Source organism: Hyperoodon ampullatus (assembly GCF_949752795.1).
Source record: "Hyperoodon ampullatus genome assembly, chromosome: 2".
NCBI lineage: Eukaryota > Metazoa > Chordata > Mammalia > Artiodactyla > Ziphiidae > Hyperoodon > Hyperoodon ampullatus.
Window position 1 is genome coordinate 177,058,744 of NC_136915.1, and position 18,104 is coordinate 177,076,847.

General features: G+C 43.0%; 1 protein-coding gene across 6 annotated transcripts in view; it reads left to right on the plus strand.

The window, feature by feature from the left end:
* Window positions 1-14,911: 14,911 nt before the first annotated feature.
* WDR26 (WD repeat domain 26) overlaps window positions 14,912-18,104 on the plus strand; it is a gene marked incomplete at its 5' end in the record, with an annotated part of 38,111 nt that continues 34,918 nt past the window's right edge. For 3 of the 6 annotated variants that reach the window (XM_079726283.1, XM_079726285.1, XM_079726284.1), the window contains 3 exons: window positions 14,927-15,351; window positions 17,200-17,299; window positions 17,400-17,456. In XM_079726283.1, coding sequence (XP_079582409.1) covers window positions 14,927-15,351; window positions 17,200-17,299; window positions 17,400-17,456 — 582 coding nt within the window. Of the gene's footprint in view, window positions 15,352-17,199; window positions 17,300-17,399; window positions 17,505-18,104 lie in introns of all 6 variants that reach the window. The other 3 variants (XM_079726286.1, XM_079726281.1, XM_079726282.1) reach the window with 3 other exon arrangements.

The following is an 18,104-nucleotide window of genomic DNA, read 5'->3' on the forward strand; positions in this document are numbered from 1 at the left end:
TGAGCTCTTCCCAGGAGAATCCTTCGATCCTCGCCTAAATTTCCTTCTGGAGCCACCCACTTCTCAGTCCCTCCAAAGGAAGCGTTTAAATCTGATCCTTTAAAAGAAGGAGACCAGCTGTATTGTTAAATTATTTGTAAGTAGAAAGCAAATATAAACTGTAAAAACATGCTAAATTCAAGACTAAAGAATAGTTCTGATATGGACTTTTAATTTATCTTTGATGATAAAGTACCTGTCAATAGTCTTAACATTGGGACAGGCAGAGGAAAATCAAATTTTAAACATGATGCCATTTATATTAGCATAAAAAAATCCAATACATGGAACAGAATTGAGAGCCCAGAAATAAACCCACACATATAAGGACAATTAATTTACGACAAAGTAGCAAAGAACATACAGTGGAGAAAGGACAGTCTCTTCAATAAATTGTGTTGGGAAAACTGGACAGCCACATGCAAAAGAATGAAACCAGACCACTATCTTACACCATGCACAAAAATTAACTCAAAATAGATTGAAGACTTCAATGTCAGACCTGATACCATAAAATTCTTAGAAGAAAACACAAGCAGTATGTTCTTTGACATCAGCCTTAGCAATATTTATTTCGATCTGTCTCCTCAAACAAGGGCAACAAAAGGAAAAATAAACAAATTGGAGCTAATCAAACTAAAAAAACCTTTGCACAGCACAAGAAACCATCAAAAAAAAAAAAAGAAAAAAGAAAAGGTAACCTACTGAATAGGAGAAGATATTTATAAATGATATGTCCAACAATGGGTTAACATCCAAAATATATAAAGAACTCACACAACTCAATAGCAAAAAAACAAACCATCCAATTAAAAATGGGCAGACAAACTATTTACAATAGCCAAGACATGAAAGCAACCTTAATGTCCACTGACAGTTGAATGGATAAAGAAGATGTGGTATATATATATACAACAGAATACTACTCAGCTCTAAGAAAAGAATGAAATAAGGTCATTTGCACCAACATGGATGGACCTAGAGCTTATCATACTAAGTGAAGTAAGTCAGACAAAGACAAATACCATATGATATCACTTATATGTGCAATCTAAGAAAATCATATAAATGAACTTATTTACAAAACAGAAATAGACTCAGACATAGAAAACAAACTTATGGTTATCAAAGGGGAAAGGGTGTAGGGGAGGGATAAATTAGGAGTTTGGGATTAGCAGATACAAACTACTATATATAAAAGAGATAAGCAACAAGGTCCTACAGTATAGCACAAGGAAACATATTCAATATCCTGTAATAAACCATAGTGGAAAAGAATCTGAAAAAGAATATATATGTGTATACACACACACACACACACACAGACACACACACATATGTATGTATAACTGAATCACTTTGCTGTATACCAGAAACTAACACAACATTGTAAATCAACTATACTTCAATTTTTTAAAAAATGGGCAGACAAACTGAATAGACCTTTTTCCAAAGAAGACATACAGATGGCCAACAGACATATGAAAAGATGCTCGACATCACTAATCATCAGGGAAATGCAAATCAAAACCACAATGAGCTATCACCTTATACCTGTCAGAATGGCTAAAATCAAAAAGACAACAAATAACAGGTGCTGGCAAGGATGTGGAGAAAAAGGAACGTTTGTGCACTCTTGGTGGGGATGTAAATTGGTGCAGCCACTATGGAAGATGGTATGGAAGTTCCTCAAAAAACTAAAAATAGAACTACCATATGATCCAGCAATTCCACTCTGGGTATATATCCAAAGAGAACAAAAACACTAATTTGAAAAGACACATTCACCACAATATTCATAACAGCATTATTCACAATAGCCAAGGTATGGCAGCAACCTAAGTGTCCATCAACAGATGAATAGATAAAGAAGATGTGATATTGAGATAGATGATAGACAGATAGATAGATAGATAGATATACACAATGGAATACTACTCAGCCATAAAAAAGAAGGAAATTTTGCCATTTGCAACAACATGGATGGACCTGGAGGGTATCATGCTTAGTGAAATAAGTCAGACAGAGAAAGACAAAATACTGTATGTTATCACTTACACGTGGAATCTAAAAAATAAAACAAACTAGTGAATATAACAGAAAAGAAACAGACTCATATATAAAGAATAAACTGCTGGTTACCAGTGGGGAGAGGGAAAAGGGGGAGAGGCAAGACAGGGGTAATGAATTAAGAGGTACAAACTAGTATGTATAAAATAAATAAGCTACAAGGGAATATAGCACAGTGAATATAGCCAATGTTTTATGACTATAAAAGGAGTGTAATCTATAAAAGTTTTGTATCACTATGTTGTATACCTGAAACTAATATAATATTGTAAATCAACTTTCCCTCAATTTTTTTCAAGATATATGCACCCCTATGTTCATTGCAGCATTACTTGCAATAGCCAAAATATGGAAACAACCTAAGTGTCCATCAATGGATGAATGAATCAAGAAGATGTAATACATGTATACAACAGAATACTACCCAGCCACAAACAAGAGTGAGATGTTGCCATTTGTGACAACATGGATAAACCCTGAGGGTTTTATGCTAAGTAAAATAAGTCAGAAGGAAAAAGACAAATACTATATTATTTCACTCATATGGAGAATATAAAAAAACAAAAAACCCACATATGGAGAAATAAAACACATCAAAAACAAACTCATAGATACAGAGAACAGATAGGCGGTCACCAAAGGGGAAGTGGGCTGGGGGTGCATGAAAGGAGTGAAGAGGGTCAGCTGTATGGTGACAGACGGTAACTGGACTTTTAGGGTGAATCACTTTGTAATGTATACAGATGTTGAATTGTACTGTTGTACACCTGAAACTTATATCATTTTTTAAAATCCAATACATAGGAACCCAGCAATGCCACTCCTGGGTATATATCAAAAAAACCAAAAACACTAATTTGAGAAGATACATGCACTCCAATGTTCATAGCAGCAGCATCAAGCAATGTGGATGGACTTGGAGGGCAGTATGGTAAGTGACATAAGTCAGACAGAGGAAGACAAATGCTGTATGATATCACTTATATGTGGAATCTAAAAAATACAACAAACTAGTGAATAAAACAAAAAAGAAGCAGACTCATAGATATAGCGAACAAACTAGTGGTTACCAGTGGGGAGAGGGAAGGGGAAGGGGCAATGTACGGTTAGGGAATTTTTAACAGGGGTTACTATGGTATTATATGAAATCATGTGTGTGAAACTCTTGGAAATTGTAAAGCACTATAGAATTTAAAGAATCCTTCATTCAATTTAGAAAATCCAATACATAAGAATAAGTCCCTGGTGGTGCAGTGGTTGAGAGTCCGCCTGCCGATGCAGGGGACGCGGGTTCGTGCCCCGGTCTGGGAAGATCCCACGTGCCGCGGAGCGGCTGGGCCCGTGAGCCATGGCCGCTGAGCCTGCACGGCTCCGCAACGGGAGAGGCCACAGCAGTGAGAGGCCCGCGTACCACAAAAAAAAAAAAAAAAAAAAGGATAAATCTAGTAAAACGTGTACAAGATCTACCCAGAAAATCAAGAAACATTACTAGGAAAAATTAAAGCACTATATAAATGGAGAAATATGCCATAGTCCTAGATACAAAGATTCAATATTACAAAGGTATTTGTTCTCCCCAAATCGATCTACAGATTTTACTTACTTCCAGTCAAAATCTCAGAAATTTTTTTGTGTAAACTGACAAGATGATTCTATTTTTCTATGAAATGCAAAGGGCCAAGAATAGCCAAGACAATCTTGAAGAAGAAAAACAGTTGATAGGTTTACACTACCAGATGGCAAAACTTATTATAAAATTATAGCAATTAAGTCAACATGGTATTAGCACAAACTTTTGTCAATTAAAGCATAAAGATACACAAATAGACCAACAAAACAAAGAGAGTTGAGAAACAGACCCACACATGTACAGTCCTCTAGTTTTGGATAATGATAGCACTGCAGAACAGAGGAGAAAGGAATCTTTTCAACATGGTGCTAGATCAGGAATTCCTTGGCAGTCCTGTGATTAGTACTCCACACTCTCACTGTGGAGGGCCAGAGTTTGATCTCTGGTCGGGGAACTAAGATCCCGCATGCCCCGTGCCACGGCCAAATAAATAAACAATAACAAAAAATGGTGCTAGATCATCAGGGTATCCACATGGAAAAACAAATTATCGGGGGCTTCCCTGGTGGCGCAGTGGTTAAGAATCCACCTGCCAATGAAGGGGACACGGGCTCGAGCCCTGGTCAGGGAAGATCCCACATGCCACAGAGCAACTAAGCCTGTGTGCCACAACTACGGAGCCTGCGCTCTAGACCCCGTGAGCCACAACTACTGAGCCCACACGCCACAACTACTGAAGCCTGCGTGCCTAGAGCCCGTGCTCTGCAACAAGAGAAGCCACCGCAATGAGAAGCCCCTGCACCGCAACAAAGTGTAGCCCCTGCTCACCACAACTAGAGAAAGCCTCTGTGCAGCAATGGAGACCCAACACAGCCAAAAATAAATAAATAAATAAAATTAAAAGAAACAAACAAACAAATTAACATTGACCCCTATCTCACACCCGTCACAAACCTAAATTCTAGAAGGAGTGTAGACATAATTTGGAAAAGCAAAACATTGAAACTTCCAGAGGATAACTTAGGAGAATATTGTCATGCCCTTGAGGCCAGGGGATGACTTCTAAAGCAGGACACGAAAAGCACAAATCATAAAGGGAACAATTGATGAATTGGATTTCATTAAGAACTTCTGCTCATTAAGACACCATTAAGAGAGTGAGGGCAGGGGCTTCCCTGGTGGCACAGTGGTTGAGAGTCCGCCTGCTGATGCAGGGGACGCAGGTTCATGCCCCAGTCCGGGAAGATCCCACATGCTGCAGAGCAACTAAGCCCGTGTGCCATGGCCACTGAGCCTGCGCATCCGGAGCCTGTGCTCTGCAACTGGAGAGGCCACAACAGTGAGAGGCCCGCGTACCGCAAAAGAAAAAAAAAAAAAAAAGAGAGTGAAGGCAAACCACACAGTGGGAAAAGAAATATGCAGTACATACATTCAACAAAGGACTCGTATTCAGAATATATAAAGAATCCCACAAATCAATAAGAAGAATGAAACACAATTTTAAAAGGGAGAGAGAGGAGCAAAAGATTTGTAAAGGGCACTTCATTAAAGAGAATATACACATGGCTCCAAAAAAATATCTTAAAAGGACTTAGCATCATCAGTCATCAGAGAAATGCAAATTAAAACTACAGTAGGGTACTGCTGGGGTCCTGGTAAAGTTCTATTTCATAGGTGGTGGTTTCATAGGAAAAACTTCATTGAGTTGTACATAAGGATTTGTGCATGCCTCTCTGTATATTATACTTCAAAAAAAATGTTTCCTTAAAAAAAGTGAGATTTTAGAAATATATCAACCAAATGCAACGCGTGGATCCTGTTTGGACCTTGCTTCACACGAGCCAACCATTAAAAAAGAATATGTGAGACAGCTGGGGGAATTTGAAGACTAACAGCATATTTGATGATAATTAAGGGATTACTAAGTTTTTTAGGTATGATGATGGCATTGTGGCAATGTTTTCAAAAAGAGTTCTTATCTTTTAGCGCTACATACTGAAGTATAAATACATATATTATAAATAAAATAATAGCTTGGATTTACTTCAAAATAATTAGAAGAGGGAGGATGGATGAAATGGGAATCTCTGTACTATTCTAGCTCTTTGTATGTTTAAAATCTTGCATAATAAAACCTTTTTTTTTTTTTTAAGCTATGGCATAGCCAAGGTTTTATGCTTTGGGGCTATTTATGACTCCTCTCTTCTACCCCTCTGCAACCTAACCAAGTAATATTATGTAGTGACGATGGAAACCAGAAACATTGAACCCTTAGGCTACAGGGACCTCAGAAGTCATCTAGGCCATTTCCTCGTTACCAAGCAGAGTATCTGAAACAGAGGAGAACCCACACCACATCTGCTGCACAGACTAGCATAGGAGACATAGTGTGACTACTCTCAGAGAAGCAGTTAAAAAAGAAACTTTACTAGGGACCTGGCTATGGCAGAGCAATCATTTACCCAAATTCTTTGGGGCACATGCCAATGTGAGGTCTCTAAGAAGCCTGGCTGCCCTCCCTACAAAAGTAAACTCTCAACAGAAGCTCCGGTAGCCTCCCTGCACTGGCCCTTCCTGTCCTACCACTGGATGCTATGCATATGCTGTCTGACCTCATCTCAGATATCTATCTTCCTTTGCCAGCTGACCTGGCTGGAGCTGTTAAAAGAGTAAAGCAATGCAGTATGAATTCCTGTATAAATCAAGGCTGGTTCTTTCTTATTCCACGATCCTAGACTAGTACAGGCTTACACAGTTTAGAAACCCTCACCAGACAGATACAAGTAGCTGCAAAAACAAGCTGGCTGAGGCCTCCTGACATAATATGTCTCCCAAGAAGCTCTCTAGGTTTGGAGCTTTCCCACTTTGAAAGGGAATTAAACTCATTCATTCCTTCTGGCCCTCATTCACTATTTTAAGATGAAGTCGTTTAAATGGATAAACAAATCTCCAGGTTACACCTTGTTTTAGTGTGCTATGCCTTCTAGGCAAAACGTTGCATTTCAACAAGGACTTATTGGAGAAATGAACTCTATCTTTGATAAGGAGCTTTCAGGCACTCTCAGTGGTAGCTTCTGGAGGGAGGAAAACCTTTTACTGGCCCTCACATACTCACTTATCTACCACTAATTAGGCCAATGAGAAGATGAGGGCTTCAAAGGTGAGGGACCAAGTTTTCATGTACACAAAAAGGGCAAAGTTGAAAAATCAATTTATAGGACTTATTTCTTCTTTTGGCCCCTTTAAACAAAGGGGACTTTTCAGACTGATACCAGTTCTGAAGCCTGTGCATCCAGCTCTCCCACACACCAGCTGTGTGACCTCAAGTTTTCTGTACCTCAGTTTATCAACTGTAAAATGGGGGTAATAATAGTACATACCTCATAAGGTTGATGAGAAGGCTAAAATAGTACAATGTATGTAAAGCACTTAAAACAAAGGCTGGTTAGTATTAACTCTTCATATTTTTTTATTATCACGGAAGCCCTGCCGTGGACATGTGCCATCACAGGAAAGAAAGGATAAGAATGGAAAGAGTGGACACTAGGAAACAGAAGGAAAAGAGCGGTGTTGTTGAAACTCTGTGGCCAGGGCTTCCCTGGTGGCGCAGTGGTTGAGAGTCCGCCTGCCGATGCAGGGGACACGGGTTTGTGCCCCGGTCCGGGAAGATCCTACCTGCCGCGGAGCGGCTGGGCCCGTGAGCCATGGCCGCTGGGCCTTCGCGTCCAGAGCCTGTGCCCTGCAACGGGAGAGGCCACAACAGTGAGAGGCCCACGTACCGCAAGAAAAAAAAAAAAAAGAAACTGTGTGGCTAAACCTTACAAACACACCTATTTCTAGCTATTTTTATAATATATGTCAGTAATTCAGGGATAGAGAAAAAGATACTCTGAGATAAAGGGTCAGGGGTATAGCAAGAAAGTGGACATCCTTGTATTTCAGATATGTATATAGAAAGGGTACTCTTACGTGAAGATACAAACCCCATTAGTATTAAAGGGACCAGCAAGTCCTAAAACCCTGTTGGTCTTGATTTAGCCAAGGACCGCTCCACAAGCCACTAAAAGAAGCTAAGAGCTACTGTTTTGTTCTTTTGTTGTCGACGACTGGCATTCACGAATTCATTAAGCTTTTTTTTTTTTTTCTTATTTATTTTTTGGCTGTGTTGGGTCTTCGTTGCTGCAAGCGGGCTTTCTCTAGTTGCGACGAGCGGGGGCTACTCTTCGCTGCGGTACACGGACTTCTCATTGCAGTGGCTTCTCTCCTTGCAGAGCACGGGCTCTAGGCACGGGGGCTTCAGTAGTTCCGAGGCATGTGGGATCTTCCCCCCCAGGAGTCGAACCTGTGTCCCCTGCCTTGGCAGGCAGATTCTTAACCACTGTGCCACCAGGGAAGTCCCTCTGTTTTTTTTTTTAAATTTAGGCTACTATGTCACATTTGCGTATACATTTAGTATTATTTAGTAAAGAACACAATTTTGAAATAAAATTAATTGAAGAAATGCAGGGACCCTTTCAACAGTTTTCTTTTCAACTTTATGAATAATCACCTACTACAGTCTTTAACATTTTTAATTTTTAAAAGTCTAGTCATTAGACCATTACCTCTATATGGTAGAACATATATTTTCTCATAATAATTAGCATTTGTTTGTTAACAATCATAATTGTGTTTTCCCATTGATTATTATTTACTATTATCATAGTGCCAGAGGGATGAACCACATATAGGAACCTGAGAAGAAGGAAGACTGCCCAAAGGGCCTGCTGTCCTCTGTCCACGGACTCTAGGGGCTATTAATTATTTATCTACTTTTCAAAGTTAATAAAAGTTAATAAATAGGAATGTCTTTTTGCCCTTTATTCCCCAGATGAATTTAACCAAATGAGATATGGGTGTGTGTGTGTGTGTGTGCAGCATCTGCAGCCTGAGAATAGAAGAGGTGCAGGTAATGGGAAAGAAGGAGATGTTTAAAAAGCAAATATATTTAATGTCATCAACTATACACAACACTGCTTCCTCTGGCATTTTTTATTATGATTAATTTTCATGAATATTTTGATTGGTTTTGAGTGTGCTTTTAAGAGCATGAGTGCTTTAAAAACATGATACTTATTAATACCAAAAAAGCAAAATCCAAATAACCCTTATTGACACTTAAAAAATACTTACACATAGTTAGAGAATGCAAACCCTGCAGAAAAGTATCAAATGGAAAAATAGGAACCTCCCTCCTCAACCACCCAAGTCCTTTCACTCAAAGGGGTAAACCGCTGTCTTATGCTCCTCTATCCTACCAGAAAAAAATGTATGTATATATATTCATTTATTTACCCAAATGAATTACATTATGCACACTTCCGTTATAGGCATCTTTTACTTTATATATCTTGATACTATTTCCATAACAGCACATGATGATGACCACATTCTTTTTGCTCCTACAAACAGTGCTTCAGTGAATATCTTTGCACACACAGTGAACATCTTTGCACACCCATCTTAGTGTTACATGCGTTTTGTTACAGTCAGTGCAGCAAGAACAAGCTACTCCAAGCAGTCTATCCCAGCTGTGTGGCGGGAGAAGAACAATCTAGTTTTCTTGGAGAAAAGGACCGTATTCAGCTTAGAGGACAGTGAAGACTTCCACCTGTTCACTTCTGAATATAAGGCTCCTGTCTCTGCACTTAGATCCACCCAGTGTGCCACCCCTTCTCCACTCACAGGAGGACACTAGATTCTTGTGGCATGAGTGGAATGCTTGTAGAAGGGGGAAAATAAGCAAGCACTGGAGAGACATGTATGGAACAGTGGGTAAAACTGCCAGGTCACTGTACCCTTCACTCTACTACATATTGGTATTGGAAACTCCCTGTCCATGGAAGACCAATATAAAGACAATATTCAGACCTGTCTGGCTAGAGGTACACAGGGACACAGTTGAGTGGCAGAGTTGGGGTTAATAAGTGACTAGAGTCCGCAGCTCAGACATATGAGTAATTATAAAATCTTCTTATATCTTTGAACTTCATTGCCTCAAATCCTTTTTGAAATGACGGAGGATTTAAGTTATATTTTGAAACCTTTCAAGATAGTCTTTTCCCAACGATCTGTTATATTTGATATCTCATTTGACTCACAGATCAATTCTCTGACGCAGGTAGGCCAGTGCCATTATCCCCACTTCATTCATGAAATGAGTGCAGGGCAGCGAAGTTAAATGACTTGCCCAATGTCAATCAGCTGACTAAGTGTTCTGACTTCAAGAATAGTGCTCTGGGTTTCCCTGGTGGTGCAGTGGTTGAGAGTCCGCCTGCCGATGCAGGGGACACGGGTTCGTGCCCCGGTCCGGGAAGATCCCACATGCCGCGGAGCGGCTGGGCCCGTGAGCCATGGCCGCTGAGCCTGCGCATCCGGAGCCTGTGCTCCGCAACGGGAGAGGCCACAGCAGTGAGAGGCCCGCGTACCGCAAAAAAAAAAAAAAAAAAAAAAAGAATAGTGCTCTTTCCTGAATTCTCCCAAGTTCACCCAAATCCAACAAGTCCAGCTTCCCAATTTTAGAACCCCAAAGAAAAGCTAGGAATGAAGCTAGAAATGTAAACACAAATATGTCCCTCTCCAGGGATACCTGAGATTCTGAAAACAACCTCTTCAAATAGAAATTTAATAAATTGAATATTGATGTTGCTGAGTACCAGGTTGAGACACCAAACTTAAAACTTGACAGAAGAACAATAGTCTCTTCTAGTTTTTTTACAAAGTCTTTTGAGAAAATTTGGTTTCATGTTTTATTATAAACACCTATACTATCTCAGCTTTTTTAAATCTAGTAGCTTTTAACTTTTACAGCTAAGACACTGCCGAGGACAGAACTTGTGATTTGTCATTTAGATATCTAACACCAATTTCCTGAGTTGCCTTTTCGTCAGTCAGGAATGTCCTAGATGAGTGTTTTGGAAACTTTTTTGAGAATGGCCTACAGAAGAGATATATTTTACTTTGTAAAGCATAGATATATATCTGTCTTTGAAACAGAACTTCCACAAAATAATAATGACCCTTCCTATGGGTGACTGACTTGGATGTTTTCTACTCTTTCTCACTTTTCCATTTCATTTTTTTATTTTTTTATTTTTTTTTTTTTTTTTTTTTTTTTTTTTTTTTTGCGGTAGGCGGGCCTCTCACTGTTGTGGCCTCTCCCCTTGCGGAGCACAGGCTCCGGAGCACAGGCTCAGTGGCCATGGCTCACGGGCCCAGCCGCTCCGCGGCATGTGGGATCTTCCCAGACCGGGGCACGAACCCGTGTCCCCTGCATCGGCAGGCGGACTCTCAACCACTGCGCCACCAGGGAAGCCCTCATTTTTTTAAATTGTAATCATGACCAATACACTGATTTCAGGACTCACAGATAGGTGAGGACCCCAAATCTAAAAGCACTGGCTTAGACGAACAATACACAGATCCTACCTCAAAGGATTTATACTCTAGTTGGGAGATGCATATGTACATAACTCAGATACCTTGTAGTTGGAAAGTCTTTAGACATCAATTAGTTCAACTATCTACTCTGTAACATCCCTGAAAGCCTTTGCTTGAATATCTCTAGGACAATAAGTTGCCTTTTATTTGGAACCTAGCACAGGCTTGGTCATATAAAGACTTGGTAAAATAGCACAGAAACAAGAGAAATGAATCAAATACCTGAATATACATTCAATTTTTTTTCCCCTAAAAGACAGCTTGGACCTTTATTCATAAATGCATCTCAGTTTTTTCCAGGATGAGGGTGAAAAGGGGAAGGCAAATCAGGGGGACAGCAATCTAGAAAGGCTCCTCTCTGATGACTTGAAGAAGGGGTTTCAGCAAGTTAAAAAACATTGCAAGCAGAATTCAGTATCGGAAGGCTAAATAAATGATACGCAGAAGGAGGGCAAGGAGGCTGGAAGTCAGGAAAGGCTCCCCCAAGGAGGTGAGAAAGGAGCCAAGTCTTGGATCAGAAGGATGGAGAGAAGGTAGGAGGTATGGTCAGACTCAGAAGAAATGAGCCCAGCACATTTGGGGGACAGCAGTGAAGGGTTCAGAAAGGGGGTAGTAGAAGACAAAGTCAAAGAGAAAGATTGAGGTCAATCTACAGAGAGCAAGATAAACTCTGGATTGTATTCTCTAGGTAATACGGTGTTACTGAAGGTTTCTGAGTGTATGTAGAGTGGTATTTCAGAATTATTCATCTGCAATGGACTTGAAACCTGGCTCTAAAAAAATCCAGAGTTCGGACAACAGAGTCTCCAGCTGTATTTTACTTTAGAGAAAAATGTGTGCACATGTGGACTTCATAAATTCAGAATTCTAGTAACAGCAGTCTCAGTCTCATAAAACATAGAAAAGCTGGGGTATATATACTGAGTTTAGACACCAGTTGAGACCAGTTTCTTTTGCCTTTCATCCTTTACTTTTGTTCATGAAGTGTGAGCCGTGTCTGTGGCTACCACTAAGTCATTGTTTCCTTTATGAAAGCTACAGACTTTATTCAGAAGCTTGTCCTCAGTACTGCTATGGGCCTCAAAAATGATTACAAACGACTTTGCAAAATTTAATTTTGTATAAACAATAACAACGCTTTTAATAAGAAGGCTAAAGTTAACATACAAACAGGGATCTCTGAAGTGTTAACTATCTAGTAATTCAGGCTCCGCTGGATACGGTGGCAGTGCCCTATGAAACTTAGCTAGAACTCAGGTGTCTCTCAGGTGAATAATAAAATTGAATGTGAGTCACCTTAAAATTACACTGCCACCTGGAAGCATATTTAAGAGATGAGACTAAAGGCTAAATCTCTGTCAGATCTTGCAATGGTCTTCCTCTCCCTTCCTCTAGCCTGTGGATCAATAAAGCTCAGGATTCTGTAATAATTTCTCATAAGCATTATTTTTTTAATTATTTTTCTAAATTTGAAAAGTAATCAAAGACCTCAAAGCTACTTTGAGCTATAAAATTTGCAATTTCAGAGCTATAAGATGCATTAGGGACTTCCCTGGCGGTCCAGTGGTTGGGACTTTGCCCTCCAATGCAGGGGGTACGGGTTCGATCCCTGGTCAGGGAGTTAAGATCCCACATACCTCGAGGCCAAAAAAACCCCACAAAACGTAAAACAGAATCAATATTGTAACAAATTCAGTAAAGACTTTAAAAATGGTCTACATTGGGGCTTCCCTTCCCTGGTGGCGCAGTGGTTGGGAGTCCGCCTGCCGATGCAGGGGACGCGGGTTCGTGCCCCGGTGCGGGAGCATCCCACATGCCGCGGAGCGGCTGGGCCCGTGAGCCATGGCCGCTGAGCCTGCGCGTCCGGAGCCTGTGCGCCGCAATGGGAGAGGCCACAACAGCGAGAGGCCCGCGTACCTCAAAAAAAAAAAAAAAAAGGTCCACATCAAAAAAAAATCTTAAAAAAAAGATGCATTAGTTGAGTCCATATTTTTCCACAGGAAAACTTCTTCAGAGAAAGATTGTTTAAATTTCTGAGAAAATGTCTGTACATATCGGTGTATACGCTATCGACCACACACCGGTAAATAATTGTTTGGGGTAATGGAGACTATTCACCAATGATCAAGATTCAGCCCAGCTCTTCCTTGCCGCATTTCTACATCCACATAAAAGAGTAAATTACAGCGACGCCGAAGCCTCACAGTTCACCTAAACCTTTCAAGCCTGGATCTCAAGTTGAGTATGAATTCTCCTTAAGGTGCATGTTTTGGAGGCAACTGCTCGGTCTGTATTACTGCTGCCTAAACTGGGCAGTGACTCAAGAGGCAGCTGGAAGGAGGTGCTGGGCAATAGCTAAAAAGAGAGTGAAAGCCCCTCAGCAAAGTCCCGCCTCACTACAGCCACAGTCTTTTTCTGACTCCTTGTCCCCATCAGATATTGCTCTTATCCATTATCCCACCTTCCCGGGGTGGAGCACAGGGTCTCCTAGGCTCATCATCTCAAACCTCCTGGGATGGCCCGGGCACGACAACTGTGTGTGGCACTTGGCTGTGGAAATTCGAGTTTTTCACACTCAAACGAAGAGCTGGTCAGTCCTGGTTACCATTAAGTGAGTCGACAAGGACTGCCACAGCCCTGTGCCTGGGAGTTCTCGTGACAAAACCTCGCCACCTGCTCGACCCCATCCTCGGCCGGGGATGGAAATCTGCAGTCCCTCCGCACGCCTGGCGTTTCTAGGTCACCCTGGGGTCCACACGCACACACTCGCGCACGCGATCGCCGCCCTCCTGTGCACGCCCGGCTTCGGAGGGACGGAACAAACTTACTTCTCGCCGACGCAGCCCAGCCAGGGCGCTGGGGGCGAGACCTAGCCGGCCAGGCCCGAGCTCCGGGGTGGATCGGGTCGGGTTGGGTCGGGGTCGGGGTCTGCCCCCGCCGGCCCGCCGGCCTCCCTCCCCTCGCGCCCAGCCGGCCCCCGGCGCACGTGCCGGGTGACAGGCCCCCTATAGGTTCCATACCTGCCACCGGAAGTGAGTGAGGAGGGCAGTATAGGCATTTCCTGTGACGCGAGCGCCTGGACTCCATTAGGCAGCAGCTGGGGGAAGAATCAACACACCAGGGAGCAGAGCGGAGCGGACCCGAGGACAGAGGCGGCAGCTGCCTCCGCTGCCGCCCGCCGCCGCCGCCGCCACCGCCGGGGCTCAGCCCAGCGGCGGGCCCCACGCCCCCGCAGCCGCCCCGCGGCGCCCCCCGGCCCGACCCCCGGGCCGCGCACCCCGAGCTGCCTCCGGGAGGGGGGGGGGAAAGGGCCCGGATCCTCCTTCTCCCCCTCCTCCTCTCCCTCCTCCTCCCCCTCTTCTCACCCCTTACCCTGACCCCCTCCCCGCCTCCCCGGCCCCCCCTCACCCCGACCCTCTCCCCGGCCCCCGCCTCCCCTCCCCCGCCTCGCCCCACCGGCTTCCCACCACGGCCTCTCTCGGCGAGGAAACTCTGGCCTCCGCTTCCTCCTCCTCCGACTCGGACACCGGCGGAGCCTCCCCGCCCCCGCGGAAGAAACCCCGAGCCTCGGCGGCGGAGGGAGCAGGAGAGCCCGGGGCTTCGGCAGGCAGAGCAGGCCTCTCCCCTCCGTCCTCGTCGTCCTCGTCCTCGTCGTCCTCCTCCTCCTCCTCCGTGGTGGTAGTGGTGGGACTCCCCCCGGCTGCCCCTTCCGCCGCCGCTGCCGTCCCCCACCGAAGTAGCGGCCACAGCCTGGTCAGCGGCAGCATCATGCAGGCCAACGGGGCAGGAGGAGGAGGAGGAGGCGGCGGCGGCGGCGGCGGAGGAGGAGGAGGGGGCGGCGGGGGCCAGGGACAGACCCAGGAACTCGCCTGCCTGTCGGCCCAGAACGGGGAGTCGTCCCCCTCGTCGTCGTCGTCCGCGGGGGACCTGGCCCACGCCAATGGGCTCCTGCCTTCCGCCCCCTCCGCCGCCAGCAACAATAGCAACAGCCTGAATGTCAATAACGGGGTCCCCGGCGGGGCCGCCGCCGCAGCCTCCGCCACCGTTGCAGCTGCCTCCGCCACCACCGCCGCCTCCTCTTCCTTGGCCACCCCAGAACTGGGCAGCAGCCTCAAGAAGAAGAAGCGGCTCTCCCAGTCAGATGAGGATGTCATTAGGCTAATAGGACAGCACTTGAATGGCTTAGGGCTCAAGTAAGTATCCCTTCCAGGCAGCTGGTGTGGACGGACCGAGGGACGGAAGCTGGCGGGAGGGGAGGGCGGGGGTGGCTGGAAAGAGCTCAGGCAAAGAGAGAATTACTGCTGGGCCCAGGACACAGGAGGACGCAGCTCGGACAGGCCGACCGGGGAGGAGGAGCCCACCTGCAGGGAAATAAGGGGAAATCAATCAGTCTGACAAATTGTGTGGTTGGGGGTTGGGCAGGGGGCGTAGAAACCAAAAGAGTCACCCCCTCCCCGTACACCTTCAGAGCGTAAGTGTCTGTCAATAAAGACAGATGCGGGAGTGTGTCTGTGTGTGTGTTGGGGGAAGGGTGGATCAGGGCTGGTGGAAATAATGAACCTTGGAGGATTTGTTTTTCAAGGGTACCTCAGAGGCATCTCTGTGGGACACCTTCCCCCCACCGCCCCCAGCCATGACAGACAACCCAGGCAAACTACCAGTCAGGAAAGACAATCACTTACAGTGTTTATGGGAACTGAGGGGCTGGGATAATTTGGAAGGAGGCTGCTGAATAAATCTGATGGGAATAATGGAGTAAGTTACCGTGTTGATGTCATTTAAAGGCCCTTGTGTGTGTACAAGAGGCCTGCCACTAACTTGTCTGAAATCCCACTGTAATACCAAGAAGGTGACTGCCTCTGAAAAAGGGACATCTGATCTGGTGAATCATTTATTTTCAAATACAATTTAGATGACCTTGTGTACCTAAAGTAGGGTGAAGGTAGACGACCTTGGCCCCAAACCCCCGTTTTGTATACACACAAAGGAAAAGCAAAGGGGGGTGGAAAGTAGGATCGGTGGGAGTGCCGTGGAGCTTGATGGAGGATGAAGCAGAACCAGAGAGAATAAGGCTAGAGAACAACATGCAACAGTTTCCAGCTTCAAAGCATAGATTAAAATGAGCTCTTAGTATTTTTTGGATTTATAGATTTGTTCTGGGGAGAGGGAGAAAGAGCACTTTTTAAAAGTGACATAAGTATTTTGATTCTCGGGCAGATTATTGCACTGTTTTTTGCTGAAAAATAAATGGAGCTGAATAAGAAAGCATTGAAACATAAGCAAATATGTAAGACCGATAAAGATTCTTAGATATCAAAATATCTGATGGACGAAACCACATGTGGTGAATCGTTTAAGCTCTGAAAGAAATGTATCGAAGGAAGATTTCACTTTGTTCCCTAAGGAAAAGCATTTCCTAAATGCTAACAGAACATATTACTGAGACAAGAAGCAAGCTGACAGCAGCAGGAGGAAATAACTCGTGACTGTTTGGAACCTACACCATAGTAAATTTGCTATTTTTAGTATAGAGAGAAAGCGAATGATTTTTTGATGCTGGATTTATTTCAGTTTTAAAGATTGACCTATTAGAATTTCTTTGCAAACATAATATCTGGATGTAAGGCTCTTACCTAATACAGGTCATCTCCATCACCTTGTATGTAACTAACAGTTTTTATCTTTCCAAATGTAGTAACGTGGTTAGTATGTAGATCATGGTTTTTCACTTTTTTTAACAGGTTGGTTAGAACACATTTTTAGAAATTTTATACTTCATTAAAGGCATTAAATGGAAAAGGAGGAAGAATTTATTTTGATTCTGGTTTCAAGAACGTTTTTGACTTGACTAGATGTAAACCTAGGTGGCAGTTTAAAAATCAAGTTTGTTTAGCCAAGCACATCAAAGCTATTTATTTCTTTTTCCTTCATCATGAGGTTAGCTTAAGAACTTTTGCAACTGTTTTCATAGACAGTAGTTTATTTGGAAGAGTAAACCCTAAAGTTGGTCAGGTCTTTTTTACACTGTATCTCTCCTGCAGCCAGACTGTTGATCTCCTCATGCAAGAGTCAGGATGTCGTTTAGAACATCCTTCTGCTACCAAATTCCGAAATCATGTCATGGAAGGAGACTGGGATAAGGTAAAGTAGGGCATATAGAGCTGTGTAACTGCTGCTAAAATTGTATATTTGATGTGCATTTTGTGACATTTCTGTTTTTCTCTTATACCAATTTTTGCAGGCAGAAAATGACCTGAATGAACTAAAGCCTTTAGTGCATTCTCCTCATGCTATTGTGGTAAGAGGCGCACTTGAAATCTCTCAAACGTTGTTGGGAATAATTGTGGTAAATACACTTTTGTTCTTAGTTTCACATTTATGCTTATTTTAGTAGGTTATTGATAACTCTAGGCTTCTGCCTCTTATAAAAGATAAGGCCTTAACTTTCAAATAATTAAACTTGTAAACTAGGATGAGTGTTGATGTTTTAAAGTTTGAGTTTTATATTTTTAAAATCATGTTTAGTAAATGTGTCCTTTGAACCTTTGAGTTTATAAATTAAGCTTTTGCTAAATGATGTTGAAAGATCCTTATGCTTTTGGTACTATTAATAGGAGTTTAATATTTATAGAATCAGGAATAAATTATACTTTTATTATTTAAAATACTGAATGAGCTGGTAAAGAAAACATGTTTGGGTGTATATATATCCATATAGCCTTAAGTAGCTGACATATTAATTATCTTTTTTAAAAACAAATCTTTGGGAATTGTAGTTAATTCAAACCAACTCCATTGGTGTGCTCACCATTTTCCATTCTTGCATTCCAGTTGTGTGAATTGACAGTGTCTAAGTTTGTATAATAGATATCACTCTGGTGGAGGTTTAGTATGCAAATTTGACCATTGGGCTCTGCTTACTGGCCTTATTTCCTGACAAGATCAG